The 19833-nt window shown below is 39.9% G+C and overlaps 1 protein-coding gene across 2 annotated transcripts; it reads left to right on the top strand.

Moving 5' to 3' along the window:
* Positions 1 to 11488: 11488 nt before the first annotated feature.
* On the top strand, positions 11489 to 18791 carry LOC147628413 (uncharacterized). Of its 2 annotated transcripts, XM_086813537.1 has the most exons (3): positions 11498 to 12561; positions 13845 to 14025; positions 14196 to 18791. In XM_086813537.1, the coding sequence occupies exon 3, from the start codon at positions 14230 to 14232 to the stop codon at positions 18436 to 18438; it is 4209 nt and encodes a 1402-aa protein (XP_086669663.1). In that variant the 5' UTR covers positions 11498 to 12561; positions 13845 to 14025; positions 14196 to 14229; the 3' UTR covers positions 18439 to 18791. The 2 variants fall into 2 exon arrangements, with proteins under 2 accessions (XP_086669661.1, XP_086669663.1); XM_086813535.1 differs by lacking the exon at positions 13845 to 14025 and having other exon boundaries at positions 11489 to 12561.
* Positions 18792 to 19833: the final 1042 nt, after the last annotated feature.

Genomic DNA, 19833 nt, shown 5'->3' with positions numbered 1-19833 from the left:
CAATTAACTGATGTGCAATGTATGCAAAGTTCTTAACAAATTTCATATACTATCTACATAATCCTAAGGATGATTGTAAATCACGCATATCATGAGGTCTGTGCCAAGTGAAAATGGACTCAATCTTCTTTGGATCCACTTGAATGCCCTCTGCTAAGACTATGTGACCTAAGTACTCAATTTTATCTTGAAAGAAACTGCTCTTCTTAGGGTTGAGGTAGAGTTGGTTTTCTTTTAAAAGAGAGAATACTATCTCCAAATTGTCTTCAATATTTTTGTTGAAGACTAGTATATCATCAAAGAATATGACCACAAAATCTTGCTGTTTGAGGAATATGTGGTTCATCATATGACTAAGAGAGTCATATGAGCGTGAGCATTACCAAAAACTCATAATGACCACACTGAGTCCTAAACGAAGTAGTCTTATACATATCCTCCTTAGCTGTTCTTACTTGATGTGATTTCTGGACTTGAGGTCAATTTTGCTAAATACCCTAGCCCCTCTCATTTTATCTAATAAATCATCAACTTTGGGAATCGGATAACTATTCATCATCATCAACTAAACGAAGTAGTCATACATATCCTCCTTAGCTGTTCTTACTTGATGTGATTTCTGGACTTGAGGTCAATTTTGCTAAATACCCTAGCCCCTCTCATTTTATCTAATAAATCATCAACTTTGGGAATCGGCATCAACTCTAGGGATTGGGTACCTTTTCTTTATCGTCTTGTTTAAGGCTCTTTAGACTATACATGTAACGATCAATGATATTCTTTTTCTTGACCAAAAGTACGAGAGCATTGTAAGTGAGCTACTAGGTCTAATCAAACATTTCTCTAAAAGTTCAGCCACATGACGATGGATTTCTTTTTGCTCTAGCATATTAACTCTATAAGGTGCTTTGCAAGGGGGTGCATTACTTGGGATAACCTCAATATTATCGTCTTCAGGTCTAGAATGTGGTAACCTAGGAGGCAATTCCTCCAACAAACAATCCTTGAACTTAGAAGGGAATGCTTGTTCTGAGGGACTAGAAGATGTAGTTTCCATGGCTATAACCTTATTAACCAACACCATAAATGTTCTTCCTCTCACACAAAGCTCTCTTGGCCTAGGTGTGGCTAAGAAAAGGGCTAAGCTCCTCTTTCATTTAGCCCCCTATACACAAACCCTTTCTATCTTTGTTAAGACACATAGTATATGTATCATAGTAAAATTGACTGTTATATTGATGTTTCTAAGGCATACCTAATATGATGTCTATCCCCTAAAAAGGTGCTACTAGAAAATCCCTTTTCTCCTTATAAAATTTGATGCATAGAGCTATATCTTTCACTACCTAAGTGCAACTATACTTTGTGTTAGTGAAAGAAGCTTTAACCTTATGATGCGAAGGAACAAACTCTAGGTTAAGCAATCCCATAGTTCTTTTAGAAATGAAATAATTTGTGCTACCATAATTATGTAGAATAGTAACATCTTTACCACCATTAATAGTTCCTTTCATTCTCAAAGGCAATGCAATTTTCTTTTACCTTCATAGTTGGAATACTTGTGATCATCATTACCCTCTTACTTGAATGAGTTGTCCTCCTCCTCGTCCTTGATCATTTGCAACTTTGCCACCTCACTCTTCTTCTTTTCCTAATATGGCCTTCTTTGTAGCACATGTAACATCGAATGACATAAGGATTGGAGTCCCCTTTGTTAGTAGGCTTATAGGAAATGTCAACCCTCTTGGCATTATTGTCATTATTGCCCTTGGGTTTGTCGAATTTCTTTAGAAAGAAATCCGATTTCTAGGGTTTTGTCACTTGGTGTTCGGAATTCTTTGCCTCTTTTGAAAATGCATTTTTCCTCTCATAATTCATGGCTAAAGAAAAGTTTTAAGTTTCTCTTGAATAAATAGAAAAGTTTTAGATAGAAGAAGTGGATTATCCCACATGATAGAGAAAATTTAAGAAAAAGTAGAAGATTTTTTTTTTGGGTGAAAATAGAAATAAAGCAAATAAATGGCTTATCTTTCACTCGAATGATAGAAGAAAGAGTTGTTGCCCTATCTTGAGTTATTTTACTCATAAAAAGTTAAGTTCCACTCTTTTGTTTGTAAGGTAACATGGGTGTCAATAACTCTAAGTAATATGATCCGGGGATGGCCTCTGGCTCACCACCCAGCCATAGAGGAAGAATGAGGATTGCCCCTCATCCCCCAGGCTATATAGTGTGTGGCCTGCCGTCCACACTAGCCTGGCCGCCCATGACTCCGCATGGGTGTCCTCTCCCACTGAACCCCGGACATGGCCATCCGGTCTGCCGTCGGTCATCACAGGCGTTACAGCCTACGTGACACACCTTTTCCTAGGGGGTTGATGCTTGATCTATGCACATAAAGTGGTCATGTTTTTACATATTTGGGACTTCCAAGACATTGCTAAACACCATGAATTTTATCATGGGATCAAATTTTAGGTTAGTGCTTAGGTTTAGGCTCTGTCATTTTCTCTTTTCTTCTATTATGTAGTTTAAGCTAGTACCCCATAAGGTGGTAGAGAAAGTGTTGGTTCTTTCATTTAGGATTATATCTCTTCGAGTTGCTGCATCTCTATACTCTTCATGTTATTGCTAAGCTCATTACAATTTCTCATCATTAGTGAGAACAAGGCTTTACAATAGCTACTACAATTTCTTAGCGCAAAAAAAATGCAGTTAAAGAAATCTTGTAACAAACTTGTAGCTCAAACATTCCCATCATTAGTAAGAACAAGGCTTTACAGTAGCTACTACACTTCTAGCTAGCAAAAATTTGGGAAAAATTTGGCAAAATGTTATTTTGTAAAGCTATAGAACACATTGTGTTCTAGTGGCTCACAAGATGTAAGGTGAAATAAAGCTTGCACGAAGAAGACATTAGCTTTGTAAAAAGACACAATTATGCAAAAAAAAAAAAATCCCACTTGAATTAAACTAGAAATTTATAAAAGTAAATTATTTCATTTCTTTGGTGATGTACTTTCAACAAGCATAATATCTTGCTCATCATAATAGAAATCAATATTGTTTATAATCTCATTTTGCATCAAAAAGATTGAAAAGCACATCACATTGGGTTATCTACCGTATTTTAAGCTAAACATAATTTTTGAGCATAATTGGCAGCAAAACTTGTGATTGAAAAATTCAATGGTGAAAAATTTCACACTTTTGGTAAGTAAAAACCAAGTATCTTCTCACGTGAGAAGGCTTAAGTGGAATTATGGCTAGAAGGGAGAATAATAGGAACAATAGAGTCACAAATGGTAAAAAGAGAAAAATGCCTAAAAGGTGATAATGTTTCTCCATTTGTGTAAAATGTCATTATTGTGGAAAATTTAACCACAAACTATTTGATTATTGGAAGAAAAGGCATAACGAAGAAGCTACTAATGTTGCAAAAAATGTTGATGGGAATCTCTCTCTTTTCATATTGAAGAGAAATATAACATATTTTAAGCAGTGATGGCTAAAGTAGAGTTATATAGTAGTTCTAAGGCTTAGATTGACTGGAAGGAAGTTTCCACAATTTGTCCTCATGCACCACTTGTATTTTATGGTAAGGCTGGGATCATGTAACATGAAGTTTATTTGGTATGCCTTGAGGCACTTAATTTTATACTAGGGTGGATCATGTGGCATGAGAATCCACTTGGAATGACCTGAGGTGCTTCTTTATGTGAGAAAGCATGAGAGTCTCCATATTGTAACTCAAGGGAGGGAGCATGAGTGTCTCCTAAGGCCGAGTTAATTTGTTGAGACTTGGGTCTAGTTACTTTGTGTAAGTGATAAGCTCCATCTTATGGATGCTTTGGGCAAGTGAGGGTGTTAAATGTGTGACCTTTGAGAGAGCATTGATGCAATTGTGTTAGAACCTTAGGTGATGGTTCGAAGGTAGAAACCTTAGATTTGAATATAATTGTAATAATTAGTTGGCTAGGAACCATGTGAGTGGTAGGTATAAGTAGGAAAAGTTGGAGGTATTGGAGATTTTTGAGGACTTGATTGTAGGTAAAAATTTGAGGACTTTATTTTGGATCTAGAAGCCTTCTCTAAGGCTATAAATATTTTTTTTTGATGAAGATGATCACTTTTTATTGTTGTATTTTCTAGCTTGTTCCTTTTCTTTTCTTTAATTTCCTTTTTATGGCTTTCAATTTCATAGTTTTATTTTCACAACCATGAATTTATCAACATAGAGGGGACTTGTGCCCATGTCTAACCCAATATGGTGGAATATAAGCTTGAAAGATGGGAGTTTAGGTAATACAATGGTACATAATACATCAAACATATATTGCTTGACATACATACACTTGTTGTGGCGGCCCTGCTTTTTCTAGTGGACATTTTTGCCTTGATTTACTACAAGTGAATATTTTTGCCTTGATTTATTGCCTATGAATGTTCATGAGTCGAGGACACTTGTGAACCACATTGGCATATGTGCTTAACCTTGTTTGAAGTGTTTTATTTTGGTTTGATTTATTGCCTATGAATGTTCATGAGTCGAGGACACTTGTGAACCACATTGGCATATGTGCTTAACCTTGTTTGAAGTGTTTTATTTTGGTTTGATGCTTAAGGGGTGCTTATTTTGGTTTTATGCTTAAGGGGTGTTTTATTTTGATTTGACAAGTGGTAAGTGTTTATACTAGGCCTATTTTAAAGTTTATAAGGATTTATGATGACTAATGTGTGAATGGTAATTTCACATGATGACACTTTTAATTGGGCAGGCAACTTATAACCCAAGGACCACCTACTCCCCCTTATTTAAATAATGGTGTGGACACACCTCTTGGTAGCACTTCTATCCTAGGTTACTTTCCTTTATGATCCTAGGCACCCTTTGGCACCATTGTTTTGCTTTCTATCACCATGAGTTCCATTGATGTGCCTAGATATTCCCTATTGGTGGAGCTATTTTGCAAGCTTGCAGGTATAATTTATTAGAGCCATAATCTTCTTCCTACAATTATATATGTGTAAAAACCTTAATTTTCTTATTTAGATCTACCCTATGGGGTTTGTGGCTATCCAAAGTGGTGAAAGAAGGCGGATCAAAACTTAGAGGTTTATTTGAAGACATTTCCTTTAGGTGGCCATGTCTTGGCTCAAAGGAATGAAACTACAAAAGTACCTCCATTGGAAACCATTTAAAGTTTATCATTTTCCATTTTGTATTCATCTATAAATCATTATATTGGTAGCTTGAGGATTTGAGATCACCCCTTAGGGGAGGAAGTGTGTGGGGGAGGGTTGTAGCCCATCTTTGTCCTCCAATGAGTTATTGTGATGGTGTTGACATTTTTCAAGCACAATGTAGTGCTTTTGTGTGATCTTAGAATTATTGTGTTGTGGTTGAATATTGTGGATCAGACAACTGGTTAATTAAGTCAGCAAATAAGTGCTATAAGATCCACACTCTCGATTACACCATCATGACTCAAATTGATAAAAAGGCCAAAAAAACTATCCCATACACCTTGTTGGGGATGAGGAAGTCTATGCATACCTAGCATGCAAATCCTGCCCATTATTGATGTGTGTCATAAATAGCCTTGGATAAGTGCGTGGGTGTGTAAAGACAATAGTCTAGGATTGTAAACCTTGCCCATTATTGATAAGTCACAACTAATCTCATATGAATGTGAGTGTATAAAACGTTAATGCATTGTCATAGGTGATATAAGTGGTGGAATAGCTAGTAAAGAAGCATTTGTAGAAAGTAATGTAGCTTTCTCTATCACTAGGTCTTATAGGTCTAGCTTTCTCTATCATTATGTCTTTTAAACAAAAACCATTGCTAAATAAATCAAGCCTTGAGGTCCAATGATAATACAGATTAGATTTCTTTGATTGATAATAATTTCCCCTAATTTTTCCTATAGTTGATAATACACAACTCTTCACTTGCTTCCTATAAGATTTCCACAAGGATCACAATGCTCTCAACATACTTGAGATAATCTAACTTTGAAAGATTCTTGTGTGAACCTTGTAAAGATAATAATTTATTTTATTTTTAAAAAGAGAGATTTTGTCTTATTATCAAAGTTTTAGCTAAATTTACTAAAAATGTCCTTGAACTACATCCAACACCTTGAAAAGGTAGGTGTCTATTATCTTGCACCCAACAAGATTATAACTATAATGTCCCCAATGTTAACACATCTCTTAATGTCCTAAAAATGTCCTTGAACTACATCCAACACCTTGAAAAGGTAGGTGTCTATTATCTAGCTTACACCCAACAAGATTATAACTATAATGTCCCCAATGTTAACACATCTCTTAATGTATTCCAAATTATTCTTGTGGCCTATAAGATAAAAGTTTAAACTTCATCTTCAGCCTACAAATATTAACTCAATGTACTTGATATTAAGTCTCATTATTAAGAATCTATAAAAAAAGTAATATCATCCCAGACACTTTGATTTTTGATATCAAGTCTCATTATTAAGAAGGTATAATAACAAAATAAAAGGAATCTCGTCCCATCAACCCAATAGCATTATGGAAAAGTAAAAACATAGCCACACTGTTCCATGCATGCAAAGTTTTCCCTTTTAAGAAAACTTAAGCCAACTAGATAACCACTACCTATGAAAAGTTTGATTAAGTGTTTCTTTACAAAAGTAATGCAAGTGTTTGATATTGACATCTCTTATCTCCTTTGTAACTAGTGAGATATGACATCATCATCCTTTCATTTTATTTATGCAAAAGGTTAATAATAAAAAATGCTTGCTCTATTACCACCTTGTTATTGGACATGTTATGTACATAACTATCAAAAATTATTATCATTATTTTACTCTTTGTATAAAAAACATGCAGTGCTATGGATGTTTCCATAGATTACGTGTTTTGTCAAATCATACCTTTTATACAAACTCAATTTTTACTTTACTATCTGTCTCATGGTATTATTTAAGTAGTTTGGACATTAACAACCTACCCTCTCCTTGAAGCAAACTTCAACTCAACCCTACATCCCTTCAACTTCTTAGCTACTACCCTTCTCCACCTCCATTCACCTCAATCTCCTCCAAGTTATTTTATACTAAGCTTCTCTGTATTTCACTTACTACCCTAGCCCACATCCCTCAAGGCCAATTCGTGCTAACCTTCTCTACATTTCACTTACTACCCTAGCCCCATCTCCACGTCACGCTCCTCCACTTCACTATGCATCAACCTTCTCCACCTTAATTTACTCCAACTTGTTCCCCTTGCTACACCCTTCTTCCATAATAATCTCCTAGACTTACCCATTTTCCACTTCAAAATCCTCCACCTCCACCTCCACCTCCATCTACCCCAACCTCCTCCACCCCCCTTTGTCCAAGCTTAGTCCACATGCACTCCACCTATAAACAACCTCCTCCACCTCCAACCCTATTCACCATCAACCTACAAAGATCATCCCAAACACGCAAAAGAAAATCATTCACATCCACTCCACCCATCTAATCGTCTCATTTTTATGTTGTGCCCTCCACCCATTTCTAATAATTTGGATGGATACATGTATGTACGTGCTTTCTATATAATAATTTGGATGGATACATGTATGTAGGTGATTTCTATATAGTAACTATGATATGTTTTGTAATAATAATTTGGATCGATCATGTAAGTAGGTGCTTGCCTTGTAAGGTTCTTGGATTTTAGAAATCGATTTCATGGGCTCAATTTTTTTCCTCTTGCTTGTGAAATCCATTTTAGAAATTAATTTCATGGCCTCAAATTTTTTTGGCCCTCTCCAAGCACACGTGTGTACGTGTGTGTGCGTGCATGTATGTGCACACACACACATGCATGGAGAGAGAGAGAGAGAGAGAGAGAGAGAGAGAGAGAGAGAGAGAGAGAGAGAGAGAGAGAGAGTTGGGGGGAGGGAAGGAGCAAATGGAGGGAGATCAATAGATTAACTATTTTTCAACATCCATAAGAGGCCAATATATGGTGTATGGTTCCAAAGCAATGCCTTGAACATTGAAGATCCTTTCAAGGAAAAAGGAAAACAGCTCTATGTGTTCATCCTTATATATATCAACTAGAGATAATGTTTACTTTTCCAGCTAATGGAATTCTTGAATAAGTACCTGTCCCACCCTTTATACTACCCAACTTACCTTCAATTGTAATTCTTTGACCTTTTTCGAGTTTTGTTCCTTTTTGTTTACGTTGAGATAGTTTGAGCTCGTGAGCTATCCATAACTTTTTGTCTTTTATAAACTTTCATTACCTAAGGATTGTGACTCTTTTATAGATTAGAAGGTGATGGCAACATGGTCACTTGGTCGTTGCATTTGTAGCCTCCACATCCCATGATTGATCAGTCAGATGAGACTTTTCTTTTTAAAAACAATTATGAAAGAATAAAACATTTATGTTTCTTGGATATTGATTCACTTTAGTTTGATATGGCTTACGCTGCATCTGTTCCCAGAAGAGCCCATTCCTTCATTAGCTAAACCTTTGCCCTATTCAAACTTGTTTACATAGCTTCTAATAGTTTTTACATGGCCTTAAGAGATGAAATATTCACCTCTATTTAAAAAAAATAGAGGTGAAATATCCACCTCTATTTCAAAAAATCCCTTCCTCAAAATTATGTGCTTTCATAAGATATGATTATACTTATTCAAGTGCACCTTGAGGTCCTTTAATGTGGTAAGGAAAATGGCCTATAGAACCCCAAAATGATCATAAGGAAATAGTCCGTTATAGAAAACCCCAAAGTGATCACACAAGGAAATAGCCCATTCTAGAAAACATAAGAAAATGGTAAGGCAAAATAGGATCTCATTGACACTATAAGGCTAGGAATAATGCTTACGAAAGCAACATAGTATCTTTATGTCCACATACATGAGAAGGAAGAAGGTTTTAGATATATTGGATTTATACATTGTGAGGTGATGTTCACAGTTGTGAAGTAGCAATCAAGGTGAGATTTGGATTTAAAAAAAGGGTTCATGAGAATGAAGCAGGGGTAGGCTAAAGGAAAAGGCCATGTATTTATAGATAATATTCTTTACGCTTAGACACCCAAATTGCACCTTTATGGCTAAGTGATCACTGTGTGTGTGTGTGTGTGTGTGTGTGTGAGAGAGAGAGAGAGAGAGAGAGAGAGAGAGAGAGAGAGAGAGAGAGAGAGAGAGAGAGATGTGCATATGCTTTCAATGGTGTTATTCAAGAAAGCTACACCACATCATAGCTAAGAAAATGCACATGGTAATGTAAGTGCAAAATATTGTTGAGGTGGATTTTAACATGTATTTGAATTTAACTTGTTGATTATACTGTGTTGAAGGTGCTCACAATTTAGGAAAATGTGAAGAGGGGGAATCTTGAAAAAGAGGAGGACTCTCGAGAAGATGGAAAAGTTTTAAAAACTACTAAGCATTCTAATTTGTAGATTAATGTTTACACGAGAGAGTGGGATGTTAATGTATCAACAAATATTAAGTTTGAAATAAATCAAGTAGGAGTGTATATGTTAGTCATCTCATGAGTTGATCATAAGGGGTTAACATGTAACTTTATGAATATGGCTAACATGCTATAGGTTATATGGATGTTATTAGGCACTAGACTTTCAAAAGAAAATATTAAAGAAAAAAGTGTTCTAATAAAAAGGAAAGATAGACATGGAAACCTTGTAAGGTGAAATTAAACATATCTAAGTAGAATGCAAATATGCCTACATAAGCTACTACATAGAGGGAACATTATGGTGGAGAAGTGTGATGTGGTATTTCTAAATGAATATTGCATGCATAACTTTTTTTTTCTTCCAAAAAAGGTTAGAGAGAGAAGTAGTCCAATGATCAAGCTTTGCATCAAACTTTTATTTAAAAAACTTGCATCACACTTGGCACCATTACAGCAACGGAAGCTTTATCAAAAGCCTCAATACCTTACATATGCAAGTCTCATTTGTCTAGAACTTGTGGCTCATGTGGGCATTGTTAAGTTCACAAGACTGAAATCAAGGTTGTAAGATTATGTATATTGGTGTGGAATAAGAACACATTTATACATGTTAAAGACTTGTTGAGAATTGTATGACTCTCGACTCTTCGTAAAGACATAGTGCTTTATTCAAAGAAAAGGTGAGATGAAACAAGATAACTATGGTACGGCAAGAGAATGGAGCATGTGAGCACATTGAGTAAAGGCTCCATGGAAATAGGTGTAAAAGGTTCAATTGAAGGATAAAGGAGGCTATTACATGTGAGGCACTACTCAAAGATGTGGTGCAAGTATTTGAACTCTCATGCTTGTCACATTGTTAAAAGAGTGAGGAGAAGGAAGGAGGTAAATGATCTAGAACAACATAAAGGGGACATGAGAGAGTGGAGGTTTAGTGGGTAAAGCATCTCAAAGCAAAAGTGAAGGGTAATAAGGCAAAAGAGTGGAAACAAAGGCTAAAACATGTGGTAGTTATCACAATTAGTACCATTTGTAGTGATATTGAGTGACGTTTATTGTAAGGATAAGTACAGCAGTGTGGCAGGAATTAGGTGGCATTTTTTAGCTCCAGTGATAATGATTATTGTAAGGGTTCGTACATTTGGTAGTAGTTAGGTATGTTTAATGTATTGGTGAGTGCTATTTATTATAATATGAGCGATATCCCACTTGGTAGTAGCAGTTAATTGCATCTCTAATGTATTGGTGAGTGATATTTATCCTCTATAAAATGAGCAGATATCCCACTTGGTAGAGGTTAATTTTGAGTCTCAATCTTAGTGAGAAGGATGGAATCACTAGTCTCAATCTTAGTGTCAATCTTAGTGAGAAAGGTGGAACTACAAGTATAGATGAATCTTCGATCAAGCATAGAGGAACCTAGTCATGTGCATCCCCCATTGTGGACAAAGTTGTTGAGGTACAAGGTGCTCAAGGTGATCAAGAGAATGGTGTTACCATCATAGGGGCAATTACCACTAGTGGTCATGTCATGGTTTGCTGGTGGTATTTCGACCCAGCCCTTTCAAAACAACTGGTTTCACAAGTCAGTAAACAAAATATTTGACATGTTCTTTTGCATACACTACCTCTCACATTGCACACACTTTTTAGTGGAAATTTTCTATTCAATTTGCACGACCACTGGTGGTTGGTTTTGAGCCTCCGTGGTGTAAATAGGCCCAGAGTAGAAGATATATATGTTGTTGTAGCAAGTTGCGGTTCTAGCATGTGCATCGGAGCGACACAAGACATGATGATGAAGTTGGTTGTGACATAAGGTCCACCATTGACGGGTTGTAGAGAGTGGTCCTAGCATATGCATTGCATAGCAACAGATGACATGATGATGAGGAGGGTTGTGACACAAGGTCCACTCGAACCCAAAAAGATTGGGTCATGAAACTTTCATGTGTTTGTGATGGTACCAAGAGGTAGGTGTATATCATCTTGATTGGTGAAAGAGAGTATGGTATGGTCCTAAACGCGTACTGTGGCTAGTACTGCTACGGCCCCCTCACTTATGGCACCCGGAACTCAGAGGGTCACCCTCTAGCAACACGCTTTCTCCTTTCCCTCAGCCTGAAGTTCTGCTTCTTTTCTCTGCCCATTTCAGCTTCTTGTCCGCAGTCCCCATCTCCTTTCCCTTCTTCTAACAGCTCTATTATCGCCTTCATCAGAGTAGTCCTCTCCCTCCTTCCCTCCTTCCCTCCCCCCCCCTCCCTCAGCACTGCCATTGAAGGTTCTCTGATGCTGACGATGCTCCATGCACAGACTTTGGTCACCAATAAGAAGACTCCAGTATTCTAGGGTTTTTCTGTTTCCTTGACACAAAAACAGCAGTATCCTATGGTTCTAGGGTGCTGCAACTCCTTTGCAAAAAGGGCCTTTCTGGTCAGTGAAACCCTAGCCCTTTTTCGCAAGGCAAATAGCATTCTTGCAACATGGTAAGATTTGCAAATGGAGGAGGGAACCCTTCAATAGGAGAAAAGTGGACCGTTATAAAATTGCTCTGGATGAAGGCCAGCACGCTGCACGAAGGGGCACTCTTGGCTTTCTGAGATAAGAGGAACGGGTAACCCTAAGAAAGTCGCCTTGAAAGAAGGCAAATTCCAGCAGACTCCACTGAGGGGTACTCTTGCTTGCTGAGATAAGAGGAACGGCGCCTATTTTATTGCAGTTTCTGCAACTGAGGAGGAGGGGAATCCCAGGATATTGGAATAGCTTTGGAGCTTTTCTGCAACGGAGAAATCTTGTAGCATACCCCAACAGGGCTCGAGGGGCTCCGAGCAGCAGCAAATAATTTTTCTCTTGCCCATCATGGGAGAAGGATAACACTAGAAGCTGCAAGATTTCTGTTTTTGTGAATAATTTGCTCTTATGCAGCACCGATGTGGAGTGCCATGGAGTGTTAATGTATGCGAAAGAGGGATAATCTTAGCTTTGGCTAAACTGTGACGTCAAATTTATATGCTGATGAATGCCACCCATGGAGACAGAAGCAAGAAGTTATTGTCGCACGCAGGCCTTTTAAGGTGGGATTCTCAGAAGCCTTTTGAACACCTTATTTTGCTTTAGTGAGGAGTCTTTCAAGTATTGCCTTTGGTCATAATACACGTGCTTTCCTTTTGAAAGTATGGAAGATGATGTGAAGATCAATGATGGATGCCAAGGCCAACACCCAAATTTTTTTTTCCTTGGTGTTCCCTTTACCTAGATCTGTGTAGAATTGTTCTGATAGAGGTGAAGGTAGATGGGTTTCTTTCACTATTTCATTATCAGTGTAGGAAAGGGGTACGGGCCATTCGCTTGAGTCAGTCAATTGTTTACGACTAAAGGGGCTTGCTAAACTTTCAGCAGCTACCCTGGCTATGGGGATACTGGGTCAGGTTACTGTTCTCAACCAGATTCTTGTCACCCAGAGATGGTTAGCGACAAATAGTAGGTGCCATGAAGGATAACTGAGTTTCCTTTTGTAAGGTGGTTGAATTACCTGGCTGTGACGATCATATTCATGACTAATAGCCTCAAAGGGTGAAGTCTGCCTGGAACACTCAACATTCTAAATTCTGAGTTTGCCCATGTATCTTTGTTCTTTTGTTTTCCATGTGATAGCTTGTTAAGGGGGGATTCACAACTGTCTCCAGACAGGTGAAGCTACCAAGCAACATGCCCGCGAGGGAGGAGTACGATTAGGTTGAAGTGGCCATTTCCATCTTCACAAGGAGTGGATTGACATCCTTTATGTAAAGTGCAGCCTTTGCTCTAATTTCAGCAACATGCCCGGGGAGGGAGGAGTGCGACCAGGTTGAACTTCCGTTTTCACAAGGAGCGGACTGACATCCTTATGTAAAGTACAACTTTTGCTGTAATTTCAGCAAGCTGAAGTGGGCCATCTGGGTAAGGCATTTGGTAGGGCTCCATAGTCATAGTTGCAATATAAGAAACGGTTTGTGAAGGTACGAAATGCTATTGAAACTTTTTTGAATGTGTTTGATGGAAATGCATTGCAACTCATGGCAACTATGCCCGTATTCTACCATGTCCGGGTTGTGTATTGCTTTTCCACACCGGATGCAATTTTGCATGCCAGCCTCTGTGACTAGGCAAGATGGTTGGGTCCATCCCTTAACCGGGGGTGGACAAGGTGAAAACAAAACTGAACGGAGAATGTTTTTGGGCCAATTAGCTTTTGTCATGCAAGCGGGATGGTGTTAGGGTGGATCTTTGTGAATCCTCCCTAAGAACATAAGGCGAGGGAGTCTTACCAATCCAGGGACCAAGTTAGACTAATCTTGAGTAACTGGTATTTTTATAGGTTGATCCCTATGGTGAAAGAGGAAGAGGTTTCCAACTCTTCGAAATGGAGGACTGGAGCACTGAGCAGCTTGTCATCTTACATGTAGCAGTAAGAAGATGTGTAGGGCGCTTAGTGTTGCGGGACATGACTGTGCAGTAGGCTCGATGGTGTGCAATCATGATAATCTGGTTATCTTTAGGTTAAGACTATATTCTTGCCTTGCCATTTATGAAAGTTCTGTGAGCTTCTGGTAGTTATTAAATGGGTTTTATCTGCCTGCTTGATCTGTCTTATTTGTGCATTTGGTAGATTAATCTGAATAGCGATCTCATAAACATGATTATGTTTTCTCACTCTTCTTTTCAACAGGAAGTAGTAGATTGGTCGGAGGATACAGCTTAAGATGCATGCAGCAGTGCAAGCAGGAGGTTCTTTACAGAGAGCCTCGAGTAGCACCACTTCATCACAGCAGTCAAAGGCTGATACATCTCAAAGCAAGGGCAAGAAGAGGGAAAGGACAGATCAAAGTCAGGATCCATGTAAGCGAGAAAAACCGATGAAGGTGGAGGAGAGTGTTACAGGACCTTTGAAACGAGATGGCAGTGTGAAGCTTGAGGAAATTGCAAATATTGCAGATAACGATGGAGGTCTTACAAGTGTGCTAGCGGTAGACCAAATTTTACAACTAATGCTTCAGGAGGGGACTGATTGTGCAAAAAATTCAGGCGATGCAGGCTCGCAACGAATTCATCTTGCAGGCCTTATTGCTTCAACAGAAGAGGTGGATTGTCTCACGCGCTTTGTGCAGCTTGGTGGCTTACCTGTTCTAGATGACTGGCTGCAAGATGCCCACAAAAGAAGGCTTGGAGATGGTGAAAGTCCTAAGGATGGAGATAAAGGGCTGGAGGAGCTCATACTAACTTTACTCAGAGCTTTAGATAAGTTACCAGTGGACTTAGATGCATTGAAATGTTGTTCGGTAGGGAAGTCAGTGAACAATTTACGAAGTCACAAGAATCTGGAAATTCAAAAGAAAGCTAGGAAGCTTGTTGATACGTGGAAGAAGCGCGTGGATGCAGAGATGAAATCCTCTGGTGAGTTGAAGCATGGTTCAAATCCTCTGTCAGGTAAGCAACCTTCTGGTGAGACTTTTGGGGTTAAAGGTCATCCTGCTGTTGAAGGGGGGGTTTTGAAAAGCAGCACAGGGGAAAATCTGGCTACAAATAGCTTACCTTCTGGGGTTCTAAAGTGTAGCTCTTTAAACGTAAGTGGGTCCAAAGAGGCTTCAACGCCGATCCCCAACACTTTCTCCAAAGACAGTTTTGTGAAACCTCATGCAAGTGGGACAAATGAGGTGCTACTTACAGCTGCAAAAGAAGAGAAGAGCAGCAGCTCCAGTCAATCACCAAGTAGCCAGTCATGGAGTAGTGTCTCAATAAAAGGGTCTGGATCATGGAAAGAAGAGGTCAAGACATCATCTGCAGTCTCAACTGGTAGTCGAAGTACCACCACCACACTGCGCAGCCATAATTCTTTTGGAAAAGGCTACCCAACAGCTACCTCAACAGGAGCTACAAAGGATTTAGCTGGTGGGAAACAGTCCGCATGGGACAAGATTTCGGGAATTGAAAAGGTGGCAAGTCCATCGGTGACAGAGAAGGGCACAAATGATAATGTGCGATCGGAAAGCTTGAGCAATCATAGGATCATTGTTAGGCTTCCCAATCCAGGACGAAGTCCTGTCCGAGGTGTTAGTGGGGGTGATGGAGGGAATCCAGCTAGTCGAGGCTCTTCACCCTGTCTCACAGATAGGCAGGATGCAGTTGATGCGAAGAGTAAGACATTTTGTGCTCTCCCAGCTGTTCAGTCATCAAGCTCAAGTGGAGACCTTAAAATTGGCAATGGAAATTGCACTGGTGAAAAATCTTCAGTTGATTGTGGTGAAGAGAAAGAGAGGGCTTGTTGCATCATATTACAGAACGGTGACTGCATATCTTCAGATGCTGAACAAAGGCCTGATCATGCTGGAAAACCTATGGCACTTGCAGCTAGCTTACAGGTTAGCGTTCTGGAGAAAGGGATAGGCTCTGGTGACATGAGGTTAGAACTGCATAATCTTGACTCTAATGAAGGTGGCATAGATCTACTGGCCAGTGTAGCTGCATGCGAAGGTTATAAAGTTGAAAAGGGTGTCATTAAGGAAGGGAATTGCATGGCAAAGGATTTGAATATAGAGCCTTTAAAACATGGAGAGCACCTGCATGAACCAGATCATGGAGGTAATACCAAAGCAGGAGTATCTGCAGGTGATTCAAAAGAGAAGCCAGGTATTGCAATATCACCAGAGGGTCTAGAAGAAAGGGTTAGAGATGATGTCTTTGACTCTACTTTGTTCTCTTCTCAGTGCTCCACTCTTAAGGACGTGAATGGTGCTGCAGTAAGAACTGAAGCATTTGCTAGTCAAGATGGATGTGGTGGTGACTGTGCAGTAGTCAGAAGGGACACTACCAATGAGGACAAGGTTAATGTTCCAAGGTTGCTAGCTGATACTCACTGTTTGTCAAGAGAATGTCAAACTGGCACTGCAAAAGGTTTGGATGATGTCAGCTGCCTTGAAGAAGGGCTTGAGAATGCAAAAAGGGCCAGTACAAACAGTCCAAAATGTCTGGTTAGGATGTCTTCAGTTGGAGATGTTGCCAAGGGTGGGGAATCCGATGGTGGATATTATGAGGAAGATGCTCTTGAAGTAGCACGGCAGGTTGCTAAGGAAGTTGAACAAGAAGTGGAGGGATATTGCAAGCCTAAGGGCCAAGATGCCAGCAAATTGGAACCAAAACATGATAGTCCTGCCCAGGAGAGTGCAACGAGTCCCTGGATCTCTTCAGGTGAGGATGTGGTCAAGGGAAAGGGTTCTGACAAAGAAACAGTTCACTGTAGTGTTTCCAATGACAGTCAGGAGACTGTTACAGAGAAAAGGGAAGATATGGATGCGGACACAGATAGAATGCCCTCAGTCAGAAATGGTGAAGAAGTGGACCAGGTTCCTTGCTCTCTAAACGGCGCCGAGAAGTCAAGATCTTTGCTCGAATTGGTGCATGGCTCTGTTGTTGATGATACGAGCATCAGAGAAGCACAAGAGGCAGTGGTTTTGAAAGAGAATAAACAGTTTTCTTCTCCTGTAGCTCAAGATAATCACATGGACACTACAGTCTGCAGTGTCCAAGCTACCGAAGCATCAGTAGCAGATCGAGCAGCTGCTTTGGCATCTGCAGGCTATGCTGGAAATGGTGGAAGCAGTAATGCCTTTGGAAGACTGGTGTTTGATTTAAATGAAGGGTTTGTTACTGATGATGCTTGCCATGATGATCCCTCACCAACAACCGCCCCCATAATTAATGCACCTGTTATTTCTGATTACTTAGCCTGTCCTCTTGCATTGCCACCAAGTGCTGTAGCAGCACCTATTGCTGTAATAGCTGCTGCAAAAGGAGGCTTCATTCCACCATCTAATTTTCTCAGGACTAAAGCAGATTTAGGATGGAAAGGCTCAGCTGCTACAAGTGCTTTCCGACCTGCCGAACCTCGCCGAGCAACTGAATCACCCGCTGTTGATACCACTGGCACAGGAGCAGCAGCGGATGCTACTGGGCAAAGTGAGAAGCAGACCCGGAATTGGGATATAGATTTAAATGTGGCAGATGAGAGAGTGGTGGAAGACGCGTGTGTGGCTTTTAGTCTTCCTTCACAGAATTCTCTGATTGTAAATACCACAATCTGTCAGGCCTTGGATGGCGCTTTAATCAAGAGATCTAGTGCAGAACTTCTTGTAAACAGTAGCCCTACAGCATCTAGGCCAGAGCTCGACTTAAACAGGGTAGACGAGAGTGAGGAGAACATGGTTCCTGCCTCTGACACGAGAGGTGCTGCTATTCGCATAATTCGTGACTTTGATTTGAATAATGGACCTGGAGTGGAAGAATCTATTAGGGAAGAGCCTCCTCAACTCAGCCATGGTAAAGATCTTGAGAGTCTGGCACCTATCTTTCCTGGGATGAGAGCTAATGCAGAGCTTGCAAATGTTGCACCTTGGTACCCTGTTGCAAATCCCTTGCATACCATGGTAGCATTTTCTGCAAGCAGGGCAGAATCAGAATACGCCGTAGCAGCAGCTCCAACTGCCAGAAATGTAGCTAGCGTAAACCACACGCTCAGTTCTTATACAGGCTTTCCATTCGTGTCAACCTTATACAACATGCGTTCCATGCCCTGTGTAGCTTCGACAAGCCCACCCTCTTTTGCAACTGGTCCTTCTCAGCTAGCAAGTGCAGGATCAATATCACCATATGGAAGGCCTTACCTCATGGGGGTGATAGAGGTTCCTGGGGCCGAGACCAGCGCTTCTTGGTCAAGGCCCAGCCTTGACTTAAATGCTGGCCCAGATTTAGACGACCTCGATTCCAGAGAGGAGGGACTTAGCATGTGGCAGGTGCCTTCTCTTGGTCAGCTCTCATTTCAACAAGCAGGGCCTTCAGCTGGACTGTTCAAGAGAAAAGAACCTGAAGGTGGGTTTGATCCCTTAAGATCTGGCTTTAAGCAGATGACTTGGCGGTAGCTATTGCTTCTGTCACAGTTGTCTGTTGCTCATATATTCTAATCTATTGTGCTAAAATGGGGTTAGCGGCTGAAGTTTCATGCATTCTATGAGGACTTTTTCCGCTTACATTTTGAATTCAAGAGATCCATCCTCTGGAGCTCCATTTGAAATGCATGTCTGCTTCTGTCTCTTGCCATGAGCCTTGTTTAAAGAATGCTTTGTGGTTGTTGATGTACATGTACTCTACATTGTAAATCCTTAATTTGCTCACTTTATTTTGGGGAGCTGGCATGTATATTCACTTTTAAAAGATGGAGCACCTTATCTCCACATGTAGCATGAAAAGTCATGGTGAGAGTTCAGTATTCGAATGAGAAGTGTGTTATGGTATAGAGATTAGTGAGCATGCTTTTTATTGTGCAGCTGTTATTTTTTTGTATTCATGTTTGTCTTTTTAGAGAACAACCTTTGGGTTGCCGCTCCCATATATCAATTGGCAAGGTAGTTGGGATGGATGGAAATGACAAGCAAGTCATGTCAGCCTTTTCTGTTGACTTTGACAGTCAAGCAGAGGGGATCATCACACATCAGTAGGCACGAAAGTCTGATGATGATTGTAATTCCACCGGTTGGTGTGGAATGTTTGGTTGAGCACAATGCAAACCAACACACTAAGATTTAATTGACAACAAGCACAATCCAAAATGTAATTTGTTGAATTGACAAGAGTCACACAATGAGCCAGAACGGACGGGCTCTCCCTCAAATAATCTATATTGATCTTGGGAGAATCAAGTACATAGAGGAGCTTTCACGACTTCCCATGGTGTGGCCATTACTCTTAAAAATAGTTGGTTTCACTGTTATGAGCTTGTTATTGAAAAAGCGTTCGCATGCTTGTGGGGCGAAAGGCCGAAGGACTCCTCCTTTTCCCGCCTGTAGGTTCTTGTGGTCCTTCGGACTTCAACAAAGGAATAGAGTCGTAGCTCTTTGATTCACCCCTAGCCACAAGTCATCCCCGTAATAGCATCATGAGCATATTTGGCTAGATTTTCATACCAATAAATATGAAAACAACATTGCAAATAGTATGAGGATCTCCAAGGAGTTGGCTTATCACAATACTCTCTCAAGTGCCTTTCATCTACTCTATTGTTTCAAACATGGTTTTTAGAAGAGCACGTAAGACGAGAGAACACTACACAGGGTATGTGAATAAATGGAGTCTTGCCCTTCCCTCTTGCTACTTGTTGCCATAATCGGTCATGTGAGCTTACCAATTTCAAGTAGAGATGACAATAGTGGAAGTCTTTATTTGGAAGGTTGCAATCTTCAATTTGTCACGTTCCTTTCGCCAACAAAGTTTTCAAGTAGGTGCAGGGAACCTAGGAAAACTTACCCTATGGTTCTACT

Source organism: Cibotium barometz, chromosome 19, assembly GCF_041138505.1.
Source record: "Cibotium barometz isolate CiBa-2024 chromosome 19, ASM4113850v1, whole genome shotgun sequence".
In the NCBI taxonomy this organism is placed as follows: Eukaryota; Viridiplantae; Streptophyta; class Polypodiopsida; order Cyatheales; family Cibotiaceae; genus Cibotium; species Cibotium barometz.
The sequence above is the reverse complement of the archived record's forward strand: the minus strand, read 5'-3'. Positions and strand labels throughout refer to the sequence as shown.